We start from the raw sequence: 20,761 nt of genomic DNA, 5'->3' as shown, positions 1-20,761 counted from the left end.
CAGGTCAGCCGGGAATATCCTATCCCAGTGCAGTACCACCAGGAGTTCAACCAGGGCAGCCGGGAGCATCATATCCAGGAATTCAACCAGGTCAGCCGGGAATATCCTATCCCAGTGGAATACCACCAGGAGTTCAGCCAGGACAGCGGGGAATATTATATCCCAGCGGAGTACCACCACTCACTCAACCAGGACAACCAGGAATATCCTATCCTAGTGCAGTACCACCGGGAATTCAACCAGGACAGCCAGGAATATCCTATCCCAGTGGAGTACCATCAGGGATTCAACCAGGACAGCCGGGAATATACTATCCCAGTGAAATACCGCCACGAGTTCAACCAGGGCAGCCGGGAATATACTATCCCAGTGGAATACCACCGGGAGCTCAACCAGACCAGCCGGGACTATCCTATCCAGGTGGGGCAATACCAGGAGTTCAATTGGGACAGCCAGGGATATCCTATCCTAGTGGAGTACCGCCGGGTGTTCAACCGGGACAAACAGGAATAGCTTATCCCCCAGGATATGTTGGAGGTATAATAACAACACCGAATCAGCTTGGAACTCCAGGAGCACCACCCTCAAACATTGCATATATTCCGGGAGCAGCAGGTGCCTCGCCAGCAGGTGCGGGAGAGGATGATTCTCACGCCTCAAGTTCAGTAACACAAACCGACAACGGAACAGAGGCGAGTGCTTCTGCAGATGGTAGACTTGGTGCAGGAGTAGCACAGTCGAAAGTCAGTGGTATTTACACCGGCGCAGGATCGTTTTCCGCTCAAGCAGGTACAAGTGACGGGAAAAAAGGTGCCCAAACGCAAGTCTCTGGTGGTAAAGAAGGAGCAATGAGCAGTGCCCAAGGTACAGGAGGGCTTGGTAAGAGTCAGGCGCAAGTTCAACTCAACTCTGAAACGGGAGCGACATCAACGGACGCTCAAAGCGCTGGTTGGAATCACGGAACAAGTTCTCAAGTTCAGGCGAGTGAGAAAGGAGGACTGGCTGATGCCCAAGCCAATGGCGAGGGAAGCACTTCCAGTCAGGCGCAAATTGGCTTCCAGCCATATTCAGGCTCACGAGAGCAAGAGGAAACTCCCTCCAAGCCATTTAGAGGAGGGGGAACAGCCACTGCACAGAGTGGAACTTATCAAGGGCAATCCCAATCACAAATCCAAGGATCTTTTCAGTATGGAATCACTTACACTGGAGCCGCGCAAGCGGGATCAGGGTCAGGTGCTGCTACTTCTAGAAAACCCTTCAATTTCAGTAATTCGGATCCGAACCTTTTTAAAAAAATTGAAAAGCCCGACCCTATTTCTATTTCGAAAGACAATTCACGGGCATCTACTCTTCCTCCTCCTCACCAATCTTCTCAATCTCAACCGGCTGGTTTAGCTGCGCCTTCTTCCGGGGAACAAGCCCTTAGAACATCCTCCTCATCTAGAAAAATAGTAATTGCAAAAACGATACCTCATATTGATGGCCCTGGTGAAAAATCCCGAGAAGAACCAATTTATAACCCCGACAATGAAGAATACGATGAGGACGAGTACGACGACGACGATCTAGATTATGATTCAACCACAACAAGAGTTCGAAGTGGAGGTGAAGGGTACAGACAAACTCAATTAATAAAAGTTGCAACCGCCAAAAAATATAATGTAAATGTGCATCAAGAATCTTCGAAATTACACGAGGGCAATATGATCGAACCTGGTGAAGCTCTTGCAGGGTACACTGTTCCTCCAGGGTTTAGAGCAAAGATAACATCAGTGTCAGGTGAAAGAACTCAGGCCCATAGTGGAAATTCTCAAGCACAAACTGTTTCCTTGACTCCGACAACACAATCATCGAAAAATATTGATTCCAGTTACAAAAATGGGCAGGACCCTTCAGGAAGCTATAACCGGACTACGCATGAGTATTCAAAACTTTTGAGTAAGTGGAACATTCCACATTTGAATCTTATAACTTCTTTAGGGTAAAGTGGAGCAACACAATTTTTTTAATATTCATAACTCAGACATAAATCGATAAATTCAATCTTAGCACGTTGCGAAGAAAGAGTAATTGTTCGATGCAACAATTACGTACCGTTAATTTGGCTGTTTTGTCTTTCAAAAGAGCAATGAAATAACGAGTAGACTACAAGTCCTTAGGCCTGTAATGTAATAAGTGATGAATGTATTGAATCTTGAAGTTGAAAGGTTTGAAGACAGAAATCGATAAGTTGAAAGCCAAAGATTGAATGCAAACAAAATACATAGAACAACAAAAAAATTCAACTATTTAAGAAAAAATCCGCCCTTGATATAGTTGACAGCTCAAGGTCTTTCACAAATTACACCAAGTACGGTTTCTTTCTTGAATAGTTGATTCGTCTGTTGTTTCTCGGTTCTATGTCTTGTTCTGTTTTTATTCAACTTTTGTTTTTCAATTCATCGATTTCTGTCTTCAACCCTTCCAACTTCACTCAGTACATTACAGCCTTAAGAACTTGTAGCATTCTCTTTATTTCATTAGTATTTTAAAAGACAAAACAGTTAACTTAAAGGTACGTACTTGTCCGTTGCTCTCGGAGGAACAAATATGACACGCACGCACTCGTTCGTGAGACAGAGAGACACTGCGTTGTACAACGACGCTGTACGCTCCTACAATCTAGCATCAATTTCTAGAGAACTAATCAACTTATAGAGATCATTCAAAGATCATGTAATTCATTATGGAATTCTGGATGATACGATATTAGAATATCTCGATAACTTTTCACTAGTTTTCGAGAAATTTGTTTCCAAATCTACGGTGCTGTGTAAATAACAGGCACAGCATCCAAAGCTTCACGGCTGTGTGCTATAAATTACCACGAGCTAAAGAACACTTTGCTGCACCTATATCGAAATATACTATTTTACCCGACAATATATGTACCTTGTTTAGAAAAACCTCTTTATACCCACTTTTTTAAAAATTGGTTACAAAGTAACTGACGACTAAATAAAATTAAGGCCCGCATGGACAGTCTATCGGATAGACTGTCCATGCGGGCCTTAATTTTATTATACTCTATCGAGCGTAATCTTTTGTTTCAATTTTATCTGGTTAGCTTAAAATATATAAAAATTTGGAATTAAATTTGTGTTGCGGGAACCACTCGAATAGTTATAAAAACATTGTGAAAAAAAAAGAGGAAAGATTATTGAAGGGCGCTACGCCGCGTTTACAGAAACAAATAATTAAAAATACGCAGTTTACCACTGCATTTAGCTGTCACTCAATCCACTGGAGACGAATGGCGAACTGTGTACTTTTTATTATTTGTTTGCAAACTTGGCATATGTCATTCTTTACTTATAAACTATAAGATGTTAAAATGTTAAAAAAAAAAAATTTCTTTCACTCGTATACCCTTTCGGGTTTTTACGATTTGTTCCCTTCCCACCCCCCATCCCCCTGTACCGCATTTGCTGAAAGGGAGGGAAAACCTCATCTGAGGGAAAAACCTGCTCTGGTACAGTCGTCCTTTTGACAGGACTACCGCTCGGCAGTGAAACCGTGAGATCAGAGCGCTATATATTTTTGACCGCCGGTGCCCGGGATCGAACCCGGATCCTTGGCATATACTAAAGTCAGCATAAGTTTTTCCTTCTCTGGGTACCCCCACTCCACGTAGTTACCACTTGTAACCATGTCCCCCACTCCTAAAATCAATATTAAAACTTATGCTGACTTCAGGATACTAGTCCAGCACTCTAACCGCACGGTTAAAATGTTATTTTCCCACCATTTTTCAATTATTCTCCTATGGAATAACAAGAAAATTAATGACAACCATTTCTTGTATAGAAACTGATTTCAAGAATGTTCGAAATTATGACGTTTTTGCGTATTAATATTAATATATTAATAAATGGTTCATGAATTTGTCTGGTGGTGCGATCATTTTCATATGTTTTTTCCACAGGTTTGTAATTATCTTCAAACGTTTAGAAAAAACACATAAAAATATTTGTACCACTTTGACGCTTCCTGATTTATTAAATAATGGCAATACATTAAAAAAATGTTTTTTCATCTGCAATTAATCGTAAATTTGCCAGAAAAATGAAAAAATGCAAATTTTTATGAAAAAGGGTACAGAACAATCCCTAAGAGACTATGTAATTTAGTGAACTAGGTATACATTATCAGAGTATGGAATGTCATTGGGTATTTTCTTCCGGTGAAGCATTTATGCATGGAAAAATTGAATGTTGCACTTTAGTGTAGCTGTTTATAGCTTTTATTTTATCCTAAGAAACAAATGGATAAAAATTTGATACTCTGATATTAGCTAACTATGGTAAGTTTCATAGCCTCCGTTATTTTCTCATAATTATTGAATTAATATTTTCAGGCACCAGTAATACTAGGAACATGAATCCAGTTCCGGCGAAGCCAAATTATGTAACAGTAACTAACAGTGTGGCTGGAAAAATGGATGACACACGCAGAAAATATGAGCATCGTTATTATACAAAGAGTTCCACCTGTGGTTATTTTACGTTCTCTTGCAATATTGTGCATGGTTCCAATGGCAGAACCAAAATTTGCAAGCCCAAAATGCCCACATACTCCGACGGAACACCCATGAAGTGCTGATCACAGTAGATTGAATATCACGCCATTACAATGGAATATTACCAACTCTGAATCTCATCCTTTATTGATGCACAGTACGCTTCATTGCACCCCTCTATGTCATTTCACATAATATTTACATATTTATAAATAAAAAATTTGAATTCTAAAATGTAATTTATTTGTTTGAATTTATCAACAGTACAAGCGACTGAGGGCTTTACAACTCCCTCTTTTCAACTTTAATTCACGGTAATTAATTTCCATTGGTTAGATACATCATATTCTTCGTCACAGTGTTTATTCGGATCATCAGTCTTCGATAAGGTACAATTTTTTTTATATATACAAATCACGAGCAGCGCATACTCGGCAGCGAAAATCAATTTTACAAATCACGAGAAAAACAATTTAAAAAGAAATAATAAAAACGTAACAAAAAATCAGGCATATTTGCTGTCGCTTAAGTCGGGAATGTTTAGTTTTTATTGTACTTGTGCTAAACGCGTTGCTTTTAATCTAAAAATTGAACAATATGGCGCATTAATATTAAAACCTCCCCAATACTATCAATTTATTAATTTATCAAAAGTTAAGAGTAATTCACCTGCTATCGATTCGTCATTCTCATCATCTCTATTTTGATGTGCCATCGTAGATATACCGTGAGGAACGCGTGATTCGGAGCTGAAAGAAAAAAATCATAAGTTCATTTGAATTAAATAATTAGTCAAATGCGTTGTGAAGTGGTAAAGTAGAATAAGTGCAGTTCTCTAAAAGTGCAGCGTTTGATAAAGATTTGATAACTAAAGGAAAATAACGATATTTTCATGAATATATTCATTGTAGCTCTCTTCTTCCTGCATGAAAAATGTGTAATAACGAGTCACTTATCATTATTTATACCATTGCACTGCAGAAATATTAATGATTTTTCAAAAATAGCCGAAATAGTCCTATGATTTTCGGAAAAAAAATTACCTATTTTTAAAATGTTCAATTTGAACATTAGCAGACTCCAACTTTTCAATGAGATCCTCGTTAGTCCTCTGAAGCCTCCTCACACTGCCGGAAGCCACATCAACCTCATCCTGGGCGACAGCCAGCTCCTTCTTGAGTTCATCGACCCTGAACCTCACCCTCTTAACTTCCGATTCATACTGCTCTGACCTCCTCATTGCATGTGTTAACTCGGTTGTCTTCTCACCCAGTCTTGTTTTAAGTTTTGAGTTCATGTATTTAAGGTCTACTAAATGCTGCTGCAGCTGTCTTACATCTGTATCGATAGTCGAACTGAGCCTCAACCTGCCCGGTTCTATTTTCTCTTGGCAATCTTTCAACTCACTCTTCAGCTGTTTATTTTCTCTCTCAAGAGACAACTTTTTCGATTCCAAACGCTCTCGTTTACCCCATTCTGAGGCATTCTCAGCTTGCAATCTCTCGAGCTCAGCCCTAAGCTCATTCATTCTCTGCTCCATACCGTCTCTGTTAGATGCTTCCTCCAAAAGGTCAGCTTGTGCTGACATTATTTCGATCTCATACTGATCCTTCATGCTGGTAAGCTCCCTAACAGCTTCAGCTCGACTCTCTTCAAGCTCTTTGCACCGTGCTCTCAATTGTCCAACTTCAGCCTTCAATTTCTCAATAGCTCGATGCAGAGATGTATTCTCATTTCTCTCGGCAGATATGGCTTTTGTCGTTTCTTCAAGTTCAAGATTCAGCATCATCATTGGCCTCTTCACTGATTCTTCCGGATCACTAGTCGATGGGGACTTCAATCGTTCCATTTGGGGATCTAATCTGCTGCTCTCTCTCATCAATTTAGTGATGTCTCTTTCAAGACTTACCAAGGATCCCTCTTTGTATAGTTCAACTGCGTGCTTTGGTACAGCCCCCTGAAGAATGTATTCCTCGATGTCTCGGTCAGTTCCCTGACCTTCTGAATCTATACATCCTTCAGTTTCCTCTCGAGGACTTCGAACAGTTATTTGTGTTGGCGAGTGGATCTTCGGCGACTTGTCTACGTTGTTATAGAGCTTAACGAGATCATCTATTCCCAGAGAATTGCGCAGCTGTGGGTCTGACTCGATTATGTCGACAATCTGCCTGTCGAATTGACCCGCATGCTTTAGTAGCACCATGTGAATTTTCTCCATTTCTTTTCGCAATTCTTCATTCTGCATTTCTAAGTCTTGGGACTCGTGCTTGTAACTATTAGCGTCCTTCACTGCTATCTCTAATTTTGTGCGAAGCAATTTGGCCTCTTCTCGGGCTTTGTTCCTTTCGTTTCGAACCTTGCTCCACTTCTCACGCCAGTTCGCTGTACAGTCTGACCACCATTTCATTGTTTTCTCCATTTGAGCTGCACGAGCTCGCGCCTCTTCCAACTCCCTTTGTCGCATCGCCTTCCACAAAATGAAAATAAGCATTTTTTTGTATTATATAAGTAAACTCTAATTACCTCTTTGGTTTCCCATTCACTGTCAGCATAGGCTAAACGAGAGTTTGGTGCACTTTCATGATCCTTTCCATACCTCCGTGAAGATGTTCCACTTGACGATGACTGGGCCATTGTTCTCGCCTCTTTCTATAACCTATCAAACTTTAAAAAACAACACAATTGTCATTTTAGACTTTATTCACTGCTATAATCTTGACTCAAGCTATTCAGTCTTACTGACTTTGATAATTTTGCTTCGAATAGTTTCAGGTGATAAACATCACTGCTGATTCATTGACCACTCACTTATGAATAACCGGTTATTCTCACCTATATACACAGTAACTTACATTTTTTTTAACATTAAGCATTCAATGATGTTTGCACATACGAAAATATTATTTAGCAACTTATTATTCGAACCACCTTTTCGCTGATAAACAATTGTGATGCTTGAAGGTTAAATTTGACAATTTTTGACACAGTACAGAAAATGGTGGTAAGATGGAATTCTGATTTATCCAATAAAATAGTTTCCGTGGTCGTTCAATAAATTTACAACAGATGGTGGTAAAGGATCTTTGACCAACAAATTGACGATTTTCGAAAATTAATATGTTGAATAAGTAAGAAACAATTTAGTCAATTTTAGGGATACATTTTTATAATTTTGCAACAAATAGTAACTACTTATAATTAAAAAAAGGATATTTAAGAATTTAATCTATTTTTATTGAATAATGAGTATGACCGAAGAAAATAAGACTCCATGGAGTTAATAGGTTTTTTGATTGTCAATAATTAACTATTTGCTCCTACATTATAAAAATGCTCTCTTGAAGTTGACCAAATGATTTCTCAATTATTCCCTTTAGAGTAGAGGATACGGCGTGCATAGGTTTATCGTCTTGTCTTTGTTTTTTTATTACTTCTTTCTACGTTATTATTCGGGCTAGTCACACAGATAACGAACGATTGTTCATGTGTTCATCGGCATTGTTACTTCTTTCTCTAAATGAGGAAAATAGCGGAGAAAAGTTATTAGTTGAGTTATTTTTTCTATGAGAATAAGGATGTAATTGTATTTTATCGCCTCCTGATTGAGCACGTAGAAATTCAAATACAGAATATCGTGTCATTATTCATGCAACAAATCTTAGGGAAATAAAGAATTAACAATACAATATTCACATCTTTTCCTTCGCAAGAGGAATTATTTTTAAAAGAAGATGCAAGATCCTTTATTTTTAAGGACAACTATTGTCTTTTTCGTGGTATGTGGTGAAAGAAAAAGGAGCATGGAAATGCTTTAAATCAAATAATGAAAAAATTATGAAAAAATGAAATTGTAAATCGCAAAACATTTTTTATAGTTTTCTATTTTTTATAAAACTTATAATATATGGGGTATTCTGGATGAACTCAACGACGTTCGAAACCCTACCCCGTTCAACTGTATTACCGATTTTTCCCATATTGTACACATCATTAGACGACTATTCATTTTTTTAAGATTTTTTGATAAAAAGAATTTTTTTTTTTTGATAAAACGGCAACACAAAACATGACGTGATTTTTTAAATAAAAAAAATGAAAAAAAAGGAGAAGAATTGCATAGAAAGAAATCATATTTTGATTGGTTTTGTTGATTAAGAGGAGTGAATCATGCTGTTTGGACTAACTCGAATTTGAAATTTGGCGCGCTTCCTCGGACGTGATGAAGATCCCGCGGATAAAGAAATTGCAAGCCCCGCAAGCCCCACAATCTCGGAAGCGCGACAATCTCCTTCCAATTACCACTCCTACATCCCCCCTACTGCCCCCTCCGCAGCCACAACACTCACAAATTCTCCGCAACAGTGAGTTTTCCCACCACATAATAAAAAGTGTGAAAAAAACGTCTCAGGTTTTAGTGGAAAAAGGAAAAAAACATCTCTCCGTATGTTGCTCGCTGCTCGATTTTCACGAGAGCGTGAATGTGTACAATTTTCCAAAGTGTATTGCTCCTTACTCCCTGAAAAGACCAATCGACACAGGTGTCGAAGTGGCCTGTGGCCTGTGGCATCCTGGCAGTCCTGCTAGCATCAGTATGCATGATTAGCCCCTAGACCCTGTGAGGGCAAAGCTGGCTGACGAGTAAGTGAATTTGCGTGAGAAAAAAAAAGTAAAACCAAAAAAAAAGGCTAGAAATCCCACAGGGGAATAAAGAATTTGAGGATTGGGTGGACAGAGTGAGAGATAGCCAAGTGAGTTCCCGCGAGTTTTCACAGGGCTTTGGAGAGTGGCAAGCGTATGACTTTTTTTGCACTTATTATCACCTCCTCGGTTGCCCTTTACCTCACCAAAACGTGAATATCTGGACTATTTTGAGGTGTAATGATTGTTGAACAAACGGACTACATGCTTTGAGAAATTAGTGATGATTTTTTAAAGTGAATTAAGTGAATTGAGTGGTTGTTTTCCTGTGCATCCAGTGAGTGTGTTGATGACCGATTAGAATGGTAGTCGCGCGCATCTCTTACACCGCTCAGTTGACAAAATAAAGTTGAGGATAAATAAATAATTGGTAAAAGAAGAAGGAGGCATAGATAATATTTGGTGCTTATTGCAAGTGGAGGATGTGAAGGTTGGTGCTCCAGTCGAACCATCGAGCATTGGTGTTAACAATTGTAAAAAAGGGTGGAACCACCAGGTGACGGAGAGTTGGGTCTTGGTCCACCTGGTTGCGATGTGGAGGCGTCGTGGATGGTTACTGGGCGTCCTGGATATTCCAGCAGGTGTTGGCGACACGAGAAATTCTATTGGAATGGATTCGCTTGGAATCACTCATCGCTGCAATTCTCCACTACTCATACCAAATTAACGGATATTCTTCTCAATTGAATTGCCGAATTATCATTTTTCCCACTGTCCACATGCTTTTTATCCCCTATTAAACTTCATTTCGCATTGTCGCTAGCTGGTGAAATTCTAGTAGAACGTAGGACAATTTTGCCCGCCACAAGGACGGGTGGTTATGTTTCCCACTTTCATCGGAATACTAGGTAATTATCACTCTTCATTGACTAATTTCATTCTATTCTTTCAAAATTCATCGGTTTATTCATATTCCTCCAAACTTATTTTTCATTTTTGTTATAAAGGTACTGACTTTAGTTGTTGCACCATGTGAACAATGAAATGATGAAATTAATCTCTAATTTATTTTGAAAATATCTTGAAAACTTTCTCCTTTATCCAGTAGGCATTGCTAAAATTGAAATGCCCGATCTCCTTTACCAACTAGTATTAATTTTAATTGGAACTCTCAATGTTTTCATTGGATTATCAAAGGCAGAGCTAAACAAAAGAATAATCATCATCGTTACTGCGTAAATATTTCCAACAATTGTTAATTCTTCTAGACATACAATCGTGGTGGGAGGTGCCGAGTATAGCACACTTCTGCTCGTTATTTAGGGCTGCCTTCAATCTCCTGGACTTTGATATTGAGGTACCTAAATCCACCACAAAATTGCTTACATGCTCTCGTAGGCAAACACGCAAAAACATACAAAAAATATTACTCAAACAAGCAAATATCCTGGCAGATTGCAAGGATCAGTGATTCTCTAGGCATAACCCGGCTTTGTGCTATTAATCAGCTCTTCTTTTAGTATAAATCTTTAACACTTCAATTCTAATATTATGGATATTTTTCCAGGATCTTGAAGAAGCTTTGCTGACAGACGGTGGTACTGAAGGAAGATTACTGCAAGAATTAATTGTTCGATTGTTGGAGGGCTGCTTGCCCAATGAATCGCGAAATGACATCTCCACCTTCAATTATCAGATGTTCCTCCGTCGATTATTTCGAAAAAAGTGCCAGGTAAATATTCACTAATTATTATAATTATTATTCAAATGTTTAACTGCTCACAACGCTGTTGAACAAATGAACAAAATGAGCAAAGGTGAAACTAGACTAAACAGTTTATTTCACTTCCAAACAAAATCAGTACTCCAACGTTATCTCCAAACTCGCAAGACAAACAATATTTTATCAAACATTTTTTCCTAATATTTCGTTATCAACGTGAAATTTCATAATATTTATATTGCAAATCCTATGTCGACGCAAAAAAAAAGAAAAGTATAAATTCCAAAGCTCTTCAAAAACCTCCAATAAATCAGAAAAATGCTTCTAACTCGTATATATTAAATGTTTAAAGTAAATTCGACTGAATTAAACGCTAAGATAGTCCATATTAATTTTAAGATTTGAGTAAAATGTGTAATTTTTATGAGTATTTTCCATAATGACCCGAAATGCGAATTGTTGAAAGGAAAATTAGCCTACCAGGAATGAAAACCACTTTAATTAATCGCATAATTCTTATACTACTTAAAATTTCAATTTTGACATGACCAGTAAGTAAAATCTGACAAAATTATTTAATATTCCGTCACCAACAAATAGTGACCGTTTTTTTTTCTTCGAAATGATAAGAGAGATATACTTTCAAGATTCTAATGAAGAATAGAATCAAACTGGTTGACACTTGAGCCAGAGTTTTTATCTTGAGGTGAGACATCCTTCACCGACTCATGAGCGACACGTTTCATCAATTTGCTAAAATGCTATGATTTTTTCGGAATCGACTAGTGCGGAACATAATAATCTCCATTTCCTCCATTTTTCAATATTCTGTCCTATTGTACGATAAAGCGAATTATCGGCTAATTTTCATCTACAATTTTCCAAGTATTTGGTCCCTCCGTTAAAAAAGTGTCTGGCAAACAATTTTTTTTTTGGACATGCTCTTCCTCTTAGTGCCTTTCTTCTTAATTTTGTAAAGGAACATAGAGTAAGACATACAATAGGAGGAAATTAAGCATCTGTTCAAACGTTTGAGAAACGAACTGAAAAAAAATAGACTAGAATTTTACTTTGTCTATTGGAAAGGTTGATTTTTAGGAAATCTCTTGAAATTCCCTGAAGATACACAGGCCCTGAAAAAGCTAAAATAACTCATAAAAATGAGTGTAACCCATATATTTTGAAATTTTAAAACAAACTTCATATTCTGCATTGGGGTTGGCTGTCTTAATGTTCTCTGTAGGAGTAATTCAACTCAGGCCCGATTGAAAAATCATGTACTGACAAACTACTTATTTGTACAGTGTTCAAACTTAGAATTGCTCTCTAATTAATGTGCAGTGAAGTGTAACGTCTTGACAATTCATTGGCAGCACAAAATTAGGTTCACTATTCATTTTTATGTCAATATCATTTGCTAAACTCTTTCCATGTTCGCTATTTATCAATGCATGAGTTTGAATAATTCGCCTGAGACTGCCGAGTTTTTTTAGAGCCCTAAATATTTGATTGTACTCAGAAAAAGTAAATTCCATACCTCCAGATGATGTTAAAATATTTCTCCGCACTTCTCCTTCAGTCCACTCGATAGAATTGTTTGCAATACGCCATCAAAAAAAGTAAATTCCTACCACCGTACAATGAATATCAAAGTAAAACGCTCATGCCACTCAACTTGTGAGTAAATTCTTGAAATCTGAAAATACTGGAACAATAATCCACCTAACTCTGTGAATTCTTCCAATTCCAGGATCACAAATACGAGAACCCCTTCAACACAGATGTAGACTTCGAGCTTCTTCCACTCCGTCAAAAAGTTGAGATCCTCTGGAGCCTCTGCGATTTCCGTCTGGACGCTGAGGACGTTGAGTTAGCCTTAGCCAACCTAGACTCAGACAGTCTCCGCGTTGAACCATTGGGTCATGACCGTAGCAATTCCGCTTATTGGTATTTCTACGGTACCCGTCTCTACAGAGAGGACTACATCAGTCCCAACAAGGCCCTCTCCCCTCGCCACAACCGTCGAGCACGTGACAAAAAACGTAAAAAACGACGTGTCAGAGGTGAAAAGCTGGTGGAGAAAGACGAGGAGGAGGAAGAGGAAGTGGAGGAGGAAGGGCTGGAGGAGGGCAAGGAGGAGGAGAATGAGATTAATCACTTAATTTCGGTGAATGCTCATGACAGTCGTACAACAGTTTGGCAGGTAGTGTGCTTTACTCAGCAGGACTGGTCGCGTCTTGTCGAGAAATTCAAGAATTCCGAATACGACACTGAAAGAAAATTATACCATACCCTGTCCGAAGATTTTCTTCCAGAAATTCCCAAGCTCTTTGAGCTCAAAGAGAAACAGCAGCGTCGTCGCCTGCTGGAGAGAAACACTCGGGTCCAGCGAGGACAAGAGCCAGCTGAGCCCACAGAAGAGGCCATAATGGTCCGAGCAAAAATGAAAACAAAGGCGAAAGCCACAAGGAAAATCCAATCGAGTAAAATTGGAGATAGTGAGGACGAGCCTCCACCTACCCCTGCCCCTGCCCCTACCCCTGCCTCAGCCCCTGCCCCTGCCCGTGCGCCTGCCCCTGCTCCCCCTCAGAGAAAAGGACGCCAGACCAACAACTCACTGGCTTCGGCTGACGGTCAAATTGTCATTCACACCAGAGATGAGCTTGATGGAGCTCCGAAAAAAGGACTCCCCAAGCACATTAGCACCTACACTTCCTCTTACCCTTATACATTTGGTATCGAGGAAGAGGAACGTCGAGTCGGCATGCACAAAGTTCTGGAGAGCCTCAAGGACCACGTCGATGCCTGGCCATTCGTTGATCCCGTCGACGAGGAGTATGCACCACGATACTACTCCGTTGTGAGAAAACCTATGGATCTGTCGACGATGGAGGAGAAACTCGAGGGCGGTTCCTACAAAAATCTCAGTCAATTCAAACGTGATTTTCGATTGATCGTCGACAATTGCAGACAGTACAATGGCTCTGACAACGAGTACACAGAGATGGCAGTCAACTTAAAAGAGGCATTTGATAGAGCTGTTGATCGTTATCTGGAGTCTGAGCTCTCTAGTGACGAGTGCCCTTCAGTTCCTGCATCACCAAATGCTGTTCCATCCTCACCTTATCCGGCTCGTGCTTCCTCATCACCTTCTTTATTAAGCAGTACACGTAAGCGTAATAAAAAATCAAAGCAAAAATCTAAATCAAATAAAAATGAGAAAAAGTCAAAGGGTAAGGTGAAGAATGACGAAGAGGAGGAAGAGGAAGAAGAAGAGGAAGAAGAAAGTCCTAGGGATAAGAGGGGAAAGAAGAGATCAAAACGTGCTAAGGAAGAGGAAGAGCGCAATGAGGATAACGATGATGAGGGTGATGAGAATGGTGCAATATCAGAAAGTTCTGTGATAAAATCAAAACGAAAAAAGTACAGTGAAGTTGAGGGATTGTCACCCAAAAGTAAAAAGTTATCGGCCAAAGAGGAGAAATCCGAGGAGAGTAATAAACGTGGGAAGAATCGACAGAAAGAACCGCTCACTAAAAATACTAAAGAACATAGAGAAAGTAGGAAAAAGAAGGAGGACTTTGAGGAGGACCATGAGCCGCTTATCTACATTAAGAATAAGAGTAAAACTAAGAGTAAGAGTAAAAGTAAGAGTAAGAGAATTGAGAAAAGAGGAATTGAAGATAATGCAGATTTGAATGATAGAAGTAGAAAGAAAGTGAAGAAACCAGATAAAATAGTGGATGAATCGGATGACGAGAGACTAGCAGAGATCGAGGAGAATGGCAAGCAGACGTCGGAGAAAAAGAAAAATCGTAACAAGAAGGACAAAGTAACTAGCCAGAAGCCATCAAAACTCGAAGTCAAACATGACCGTAAAGTCTCGAAGGAGAAGGAGAAGGAGAAGGATAAGGAGAAGGAGAAAAAATCAAAACCGAAGAAAGCAGAAGAACGACCCAAGAACGGTGAAGTCAAGAAGCTGGAAAAAGAAATGAAAAAAGAAGACTCAGCATCTAAAAAATTTGATTCATTAGTCAGCAATAAAGACCTGGAGTCCCTGGACTCTTTAAAGGATCGAATAAGTGAACGAAGACGAGAGGACAAGCTCAAACTCGAAAGGGAGAGAGCCAAAAGATCCACGAAAATTGAAACTGAGAAGAAAAAAGTGCCTTCAAACGGTAATACCTATCACGAGAGTGGTAAGGTGAACCTTAAACGAGCTAAACTTAAAAAACCTGTTAAAGATGACAAAGTTTTACCGATTAAGGATGAAAGTGTTGAAATTAAAAAAACTAAATTGGCACATGGTAAAAATAGAGAAGAGAGTCCTGCAATACAAGCACTGAATCAGGCGACCGAACAAACTTTGAATGACATCAATAAATGGTTAGATGATGCGCCCAAGTTATCCGAGTTCTCATCAGGCAGTGATTCGCCTCAGACCAAGCAGCCATCGACAAGTGAAATATTGTCTCGTATTGGGAGGACTGAAATTCCTCGTAAACGCCCGGGGAGTATTAAATTTTTGGGTCCAAATGGTCCACCGCGACCGAAGAAAGTCCAGAGAACCATCGATAGACTTCAGCCTGGCAAGGCAAAGGGTAATTTATTACTAAAGAAACCATTGTCCAGTGTAAGCAACTCGACTGACACTTCAACAAATCAATCGATCTCGGACATGGATCATCCGAGCAAGGATAGCACTGACGAACCAAAACTCAGTCTCGGTACTGTTCTTAAAAATTCCGACTCCATTCAGCTCATGTGTAAGAGCTTAGTAGCCTCACCAAATCCGAATTTATCCAACGAAGATGATGAAGACGATCGTCCAGTTGTCCCCGTCTCAAAAAAAATCCAAGACCATAATAGCAAAGGGGAAAAAGATGTCCTGCCAAAAACTGACACCGATGTTACGAAGAGTACGCAGGAGGAGTCTCAGAAACCAAAGTCAGCAACCCCCAATCTTAGTGCCTGGTTTAAGGCATTCGGTGCACCAAAGTCAAAGAAGAAGGAAGAAGAGATGGAAGATTCAGCTAAGAAAGAGGACTTCCAGGAGATTCCTCAACGTCAAAGAAGACTGAGTGCTGGAGGGAGCAGTGTCAGTGAGTCAGTCTCAAGTTTCTCCCAAGAGTCTCCCCCAGGCCTAACAATCCGATCTCCTCAGAGTCAGCCAGCTCTCACACCCACAGCAATCGAACAACCAATTCGAGCTGGATTCTACCAAGACGCATTGTCCACTGGAAGTAGTCCCAACAACAGTCCCTACTACGCCACACCACCAAGATACAGTGCCCAGTTACCTCCCACTCCATCCCCCCAGAACTATTCTCATCCCCTATCTCCAGCATATCCTTCCTCAGCAGCGTACGATCAAAATCCGCTATATCCTCAACTTCCCCAGGCCTCCCACCAGGTCTACCAAAAGCCACTAACTCCAGAAAATCCCCCAGAAACCCTACCCTACTCCAACTATTCCCATAACTCTCCTCAACCCGATAACTTTATAAATTCTCCCCAACAGCTTCCACCAAACCAAAAACACTCTCCAGTATACCCCAATCCTCAACCCTCCCCTCAAGCTCTTCCAGCCTACCCACAGAGCTCTCCCCAACCCCCTCCATCCAACTACTCCCAACCATCTCCTCAACAACCAACAACCCCTAACTACTCTCAACCATCACCTCAACAGCCCACTGCCAACTACTCTCAACCCTCCCCCCAACAACAACACTCACCCTATTCACAGCCATCCCCCCAGCCCCCTCCTAACTACTCCCAATCCTCCCCCCAACAACCAAATTCTCCCTACTCACAGCCCCTTCCCTCCCCAAAGCCACCACCTTCCTATTCACAAGTCTCCCCTCAAGCTCCTTCCCCTTACTCCCAATCATCACCTCAGTTTGCCCAGCTCTCCCCCCAGAACTCCACAAACTACTCTCAACCATCTCCAGGATCTCGAAATTTCTCTCAACATTCACCGCAACCACCGAGCTACTCACAACCCTCACCACAGAGTCTAAACTATTCTCAGCCTTCACCCCAACATCCCCCCAAATACTCCCAACCGTCACCTCAGGCTCCCAACTACTCCCAACACTCACCTCAGCAATCTAGTGCATCATCCACTGGATACACAGCCCAAGTCTCACCACAACCAGCTAGAATCTATCCTCAACCGTCTCCTCAGCCATGTACCCTGCCAGTTAGACCACCAGCAAACTACTCACAGGCATCACCAAGACAACCGGCACAATCAACTTCTCAAGCCTATCAGAAAACAGAGGAGTATGCCACTGGGGCGAATTATCCCCAGGGCTTTAAGGCCAATCATTCTTCGTATGTACCACCAACGCCAGCTGCTCCAGTGGAACCTGAGCGACGTATCGATTACCTCAAACCCGATGAGAAACTCGAGGTTTCACCGGTTCAGCAGATAGAGACTCCCCGAAACTTCACATCAGATCCACCACTTGGATTGAACCCAAATCACCAAGTATATCAGTCCAGTTCCCACCAGTTCCCACCAGCATACGGCAACAATTATCCATCGGCCAGTGATACTCAGAGGCCGGGATCCAGATTGAATCCACAAGAGACTCCTCAACAGTCCCAAGAGAGGCACTTCGATCCAGATTCCCTCAAGTACCAACGACAGGATCAATCACAAATATTGAACTTCCAACAGAATTTGCCGGGGCATGAGACTATCTATCAACCTGCAGGCTGTGGCTTCCAGGCACCGCCGTACCCCATGCCCAACTCAAACTGTCGACCGGTCTATCCCAGTCCTCATTACTACGACGCCAGTGCCAAATCAGCATCAGCAGCATCCTCAGTTCCAAGCGTTGCAGGAGCCTCTACCCTAGCCCCTGTGAAAAAACGCATGTACAACGAACCAACTAGTGACTCTCCGAGGACTCTGGCTGACCAACAGTCAAGAGGGACCCAAGAGCAATTTAGTTACGATCAGATGATGTCATTAGCTACTTCAGAACCTGGGCAAAATCTCGTGTCAGGGCAATTCGAAAGTGGTTTCGGGACTTTGGATTCAGTGAGTGGTAACTCGGCTTACGCCAGACTGGGACTCGGCTTGGTGGGGAGGAGCTCTAAGGATCAGCAGCAACTACTTTCAATTCCAAGACCCTCCAGCAAGGATGCTTTGTCATACAGGCAACCAGGTTCATCGGACTTGGATTTAAATCTCCTTCAGAGCCTGCAGAATGCAACTGCCAAGACGATGCCAGCGAATCACTCTAGAAGAGAACCACCACCAGCTCCAGCGCCAACCAAGGGGAGAAAAAGCAAAAAAAAAGCTCAGGCTCAAGCTCAAGCTCACGCCCAAGCCCAGGCTCAAGCTCAAGCTCAGGCTCAAGGTCAAGGTCAGCAACAGTCGGGCATTGGTGAGCAGCCGATGCCAGGATTCCCCCAATACTCTGGAAATGCTGGTGATCCAATTGGACTGAAAAATCCACCAGCAATCCCTCCGGGAGGTAGTGCGTTTAATTTTGCAACAGCAGCTGGTGGAACCAATAGTTCACCCTTTTATGACAAAGATGCGTCAGCTGCAGCAGCTGCCTTTGCATTTCTCGATGAGTTCAGAAGTCCAAACGCCTATTACAGCATCTTGAGGCAACAACAGGGACAGCCTCAGGCAACAGCACCTGTTACAGAAGCAGGACAGCAGGCGAATAAATTAAATAATCAACCCCCCAGAAATTATCCACCTCACCCCTTCCTTCATTCTCCCCAGCGATCGGCACCCTATGGACCACCAGTTTCAGCGTATGTTAGCCCTCATGGACCAAATCTAGGGGTGGATCCAGCTGCTTATCAACAATACATTCATTCCCTTTATGCACTACAGCCGCCATCACATCATCATCGACCATCGTGGCTCTAGCCGGAAAGAACATTGCGAAAAGACATTCTTTATTGAGTGAAATAGACTGAGTGTATCTATCAGTTTTCTTTTAGTTCAGGTCAATAGTGAGGTCGTTTCATACTCCTAACGAACATGAGGTGGGTTTTATTTTTCAAATTATGGTGAGAAGAACTTTTCAGAGTGCCATGCCGTTCTTTTTTTTTCTCTGACTCTTTTCAATTGAGATATCCACATGACAAATTTGTTATGTATGAAAAGGAATTTCGACCTCGAGATTGAAAGATTGGATCATTATTCTTTCATTTTACTACAGGCAATCTAGTTGTCCCACCATTCCTTTTCTTGAAAAGAAAAATTATGACTTCACTGTTGATTTATTATCTGTTTTTGTTCTTTTCTTTTAAATCACAACTGTTTCTCCTCAATGATGCAAATTCACGTTTTCTATTTTATTATTCCCGGTGACAGTATTTTCCTTTTTGTTTTCTTTTATACAGTATGACATAGTTTTTTTCCTTGAAAATTGTATTGCTAGAGGAGGCTCTCTATTTCTTCTTTTCTGTAATTTAATTTCTGATTTTGTATGCGTTTATGGAATAGTTATTGAGAGATTTTTCTTTTCGAATTTATAACTAGCCAAGGTGATACTGAAGGTTGAGAAAATGAGAACTAAGTTATGAAACTGTAACTTATTACAAAATAATCGAAGGATTTTTTGTTGTATTTGTGAAATGATGAAATGTAATGAGCTGATATTATCATTTGAAAAACTCATACAAAAGATACACAATAAACTATTGACGTCGGTTTTTTTTAAGTCAATGTTTCACAGTCTGATCCTCAAATTTTGCCAATATCAGCATCGAAACCGTCAATAGAGCATTTTGTAGAGGATTAATAGAGCTCGAACAAATATTGCATCGTATTTTATTCTTTAAATGTTGACAAAATTTTGAAAATGAAAAATCTACTCATCACATTCTATCACTTGAATGTTTTGCTGTAACATTTGAACGTTACCTAACTAATTTTATAATTCTTTTTTTATTTCATGGTAAACAAACACTACACAAATTCAGTTAGTATTATCTACTATTTCCCCATTGAGCGAAAATTGGTAGATGAGGAATTCTCAATTTGCAATAATCACTCTTTTCTCATCAACGGAATTTTATACACATTACGATTCTTAATAATTTGATTGTCCTCCCCCCGATCTAATTACTGTGTAGCTATATGTAAATAAAGATAAGTGTCCTCGGGACGTGAATCGAAACTCTTGTTGTTTCAAGTACCAAATAAGAAAAGTAGAAAACTACGATTAAATGAAAAAAAAACAATATAGAACAATGAAAAAGGAAATTGTCAATGAAAGATTCACTTCCAGAGATATTAAGGCTCTCCTGAGCTTTTAGTGTTATTACGTAATAGATATAAAAACCTACACCAATTTTAATGATTTAAATTACCAAGATCGTTGTAAAGAGATGGAACAAAAATAACGATCGAGGGACAGATTGAAGAATTTACTCGATATAAGCTTCATATTCATCGATCCCTCTCCAAACTTTGTTTTTCTGTAAATAAAATACATATCCCTATCATCATGGATCCGCTAACCAGTGGAAGATACATTGTGTAGACATAGTAAGCTAAAATTTAATCATTAAAGTAAATTGCAAAATGGAATAAACAAGGGAAACGAGCGATTATTTGACAAGAGAAATTTTAAAAAACCGATCGTGTGTATGGGTAGTCATGAAAATAACTCGTGAAGTTCTTGTGAAATAACACAAACGATAAATGTTTGAACAAAGAGGAAAACATCTCAACAATCCCATTACTCCCCACCAATATCGATAGAAAAATATTTGATAGTTATTAATAAATGAAGTATATATAAATAATATACATATAAAAAAATAAATAAATATATATATATATATATAAATATATGTAG

The 20,761-nt window shown here is 40.1% G+C and overlaps 3 protein-coding genes across 7 annotated transcripts in view; 2 read left to right on the top strand and 1 right to left on the bottom strand.

The window, feature by feature from the left end:
- LOC105264487 (collagen alpha-1(III) chain) overlaps positions 1 to 4,730 on the top strand; it is an 8,999-nt gene extending 4,269 nt beyond the window's left edge. The window contains exons 6-7 of the mRNA XM_011301387.1: positions 4 to 1,938; positions 4,397 to 4,730. Coding sequence (XP_011299689.1) covers positions 4 to 1,938; positions 4,397 to 4,641 — 2,180 coding nt within the window. The 3' untranslated portion in view covers positions 4,642 to 4,730. The remainder of the gene's footprint in view (positions 1 to 3; positions 1,939 to 4,396) is intronic.
- Positions 4,731 to 4,778: 48 nt separating this feature from the next.
- LOC105264474 (coiled-coil domain-containing protein 102A) lies at positions 4,779 to 7,542 on the bottom strand. 3 transcript variants are annotated; one of them, XM_011301360.1, is made up of 5 exons: positions 7,302 to 7,542; positions 7,082 to 7,222; positions 5,602 to 7,025; positions 5,228 to 5,307; positions 4,779 to 5,139 (listed from the first exon to the last, which is right to left on the bottom strand). In XM_011301360.1, the coding sequence occupies exons 2-5, from the start codon at positions 7,190 to 7,192 to the stop codon at positions 5,135 to 5,137; spliced, it is 1,620 nt and encodes a 539-aa protein (XP_011299662.1). In that variant the 5' UTR covers positions 7,193 to 7,222; positions 7,302 to 7,542; the 3' UTR covers positions 4,779 to 5,134. The 3 variants fall into 3 exon arrangements, with proteins under 3 accessions (XP_011299662.1, XP_011299660.1, XP_011299661.1); XM_011301358.1 differs by having other exon boundaries at positions 4,779 to 5,307; XM_011301359.1 differs by having other exon boundaries at positions 4,779 to 5,307; positions 7,411 to 7,542.
- A 1,373-nt stretch (positions 7,543 to 8,915) lies between these two features.
- Positions 8,916 to 20,721, top strand: LOC105264473 (serine/arginine repetitive matrix protein 2). 3 transcript variants are annotated; one of them, XM_011301354.1, is made up of 4 exons: positions 8,916 to 10,104; positions 10,465 to 10,553; positions 10,764 to 10,928; positions 12,670 to 20,721. In XM_011301354.1, exons 1-4 carry the CDS (start codon positions 10,077 to 10,079, stop codon positions 18,817 to 18,819), a joined length of 6,432 nt encoding a protein of 2,143 aa, XP_011299656.1. In that variant the 5' UTR covers positions 8,916 to 10,076; the 3' UTR covers positions 18,820 to 20,721. The 3 variants fall into 3 exon arrangements, with proteins under 3 accessions (XP_011299656.1, XP_011299659.1, XP_011299657.1); XM_011301357.1 differs by lacking the exon at positions 10,465 to 10,553 and having other exon boundaries at positions 8,916 to 9,837; XM_011301355.1 differs by lacking the exon at positions 10,465 to 10,553.
- Positions 20,722 to 20,761: the final 40 nt, after the last annotated feature.

The sequence above is a fragment of the Fopius arisanus genome, unplaced genomic scaffold (assembly GCF_000806365.1).
Source record: "Fopius arisanus strain USDA-PBARC FA_bdor unplaced genomic scaffold, ASM80636v1 scaffold00021, whole genome shotgun sequence".
Taxonomy (NCBI): Eukaryota; Metazoa; Arthropoda; class Insecta; order Hymenoptera; family Braconidae; genus Fopius; species Fopius arisanus.
This window is presented reverse-complemented; position numbering and strand designations above follow the sequence as displayed.

What these genes read in the sequence shown, in the direction of transcription:
- LOC105264474 (XM_011301358.1), bottom strand. Translation starts at nt 7,192, where the DNA reads ATGGCCCAGTCATCGTCAAGTGGAACATCTTCACGGAGGTATGGAAAG. An exon ending in GTGAATGGGAAACCAAAGAG is followed by an intron (nt 7,026 to 7,081) that starts GTAATTAGAGTT and finishes ATTTTGTGGAAG; the next exon opens with GCGATGCGACAAAGGGAGTT. An exon ending in ATTGAACATTTTAAAAATAG is followed by an intron (nt 5,308 to 5,601) that starts GTAATTTTTTTT and finishes TTTTTCTTTCAG; the next exon opens with CTCCGAATCACGCGTTCCTC.
- LOC105264473 (XM_011301354.1), top strand. Translation starts at nt 10,077, where the DNA reads ATGTTTCCCACTTTCATCGGAATACTAG. An exon ending in CACTTTCATCGGAATACTAG is followed by an intron (nt 10,105 to 10,464) that starts GTAATTATCACT and finishes TAATTCTTCTAG; the next exon opens with ACATACAATCGTGGTGGGAG. An exon ending in TATTTCGAAAAAAGTGCCAG is followed by an intron (nt 10,929 to 12,669) that starts GTAAATATTCAC and finishes TTCCAATTCCAG; the next exon opens with GATCACAAATACGAGAACCC.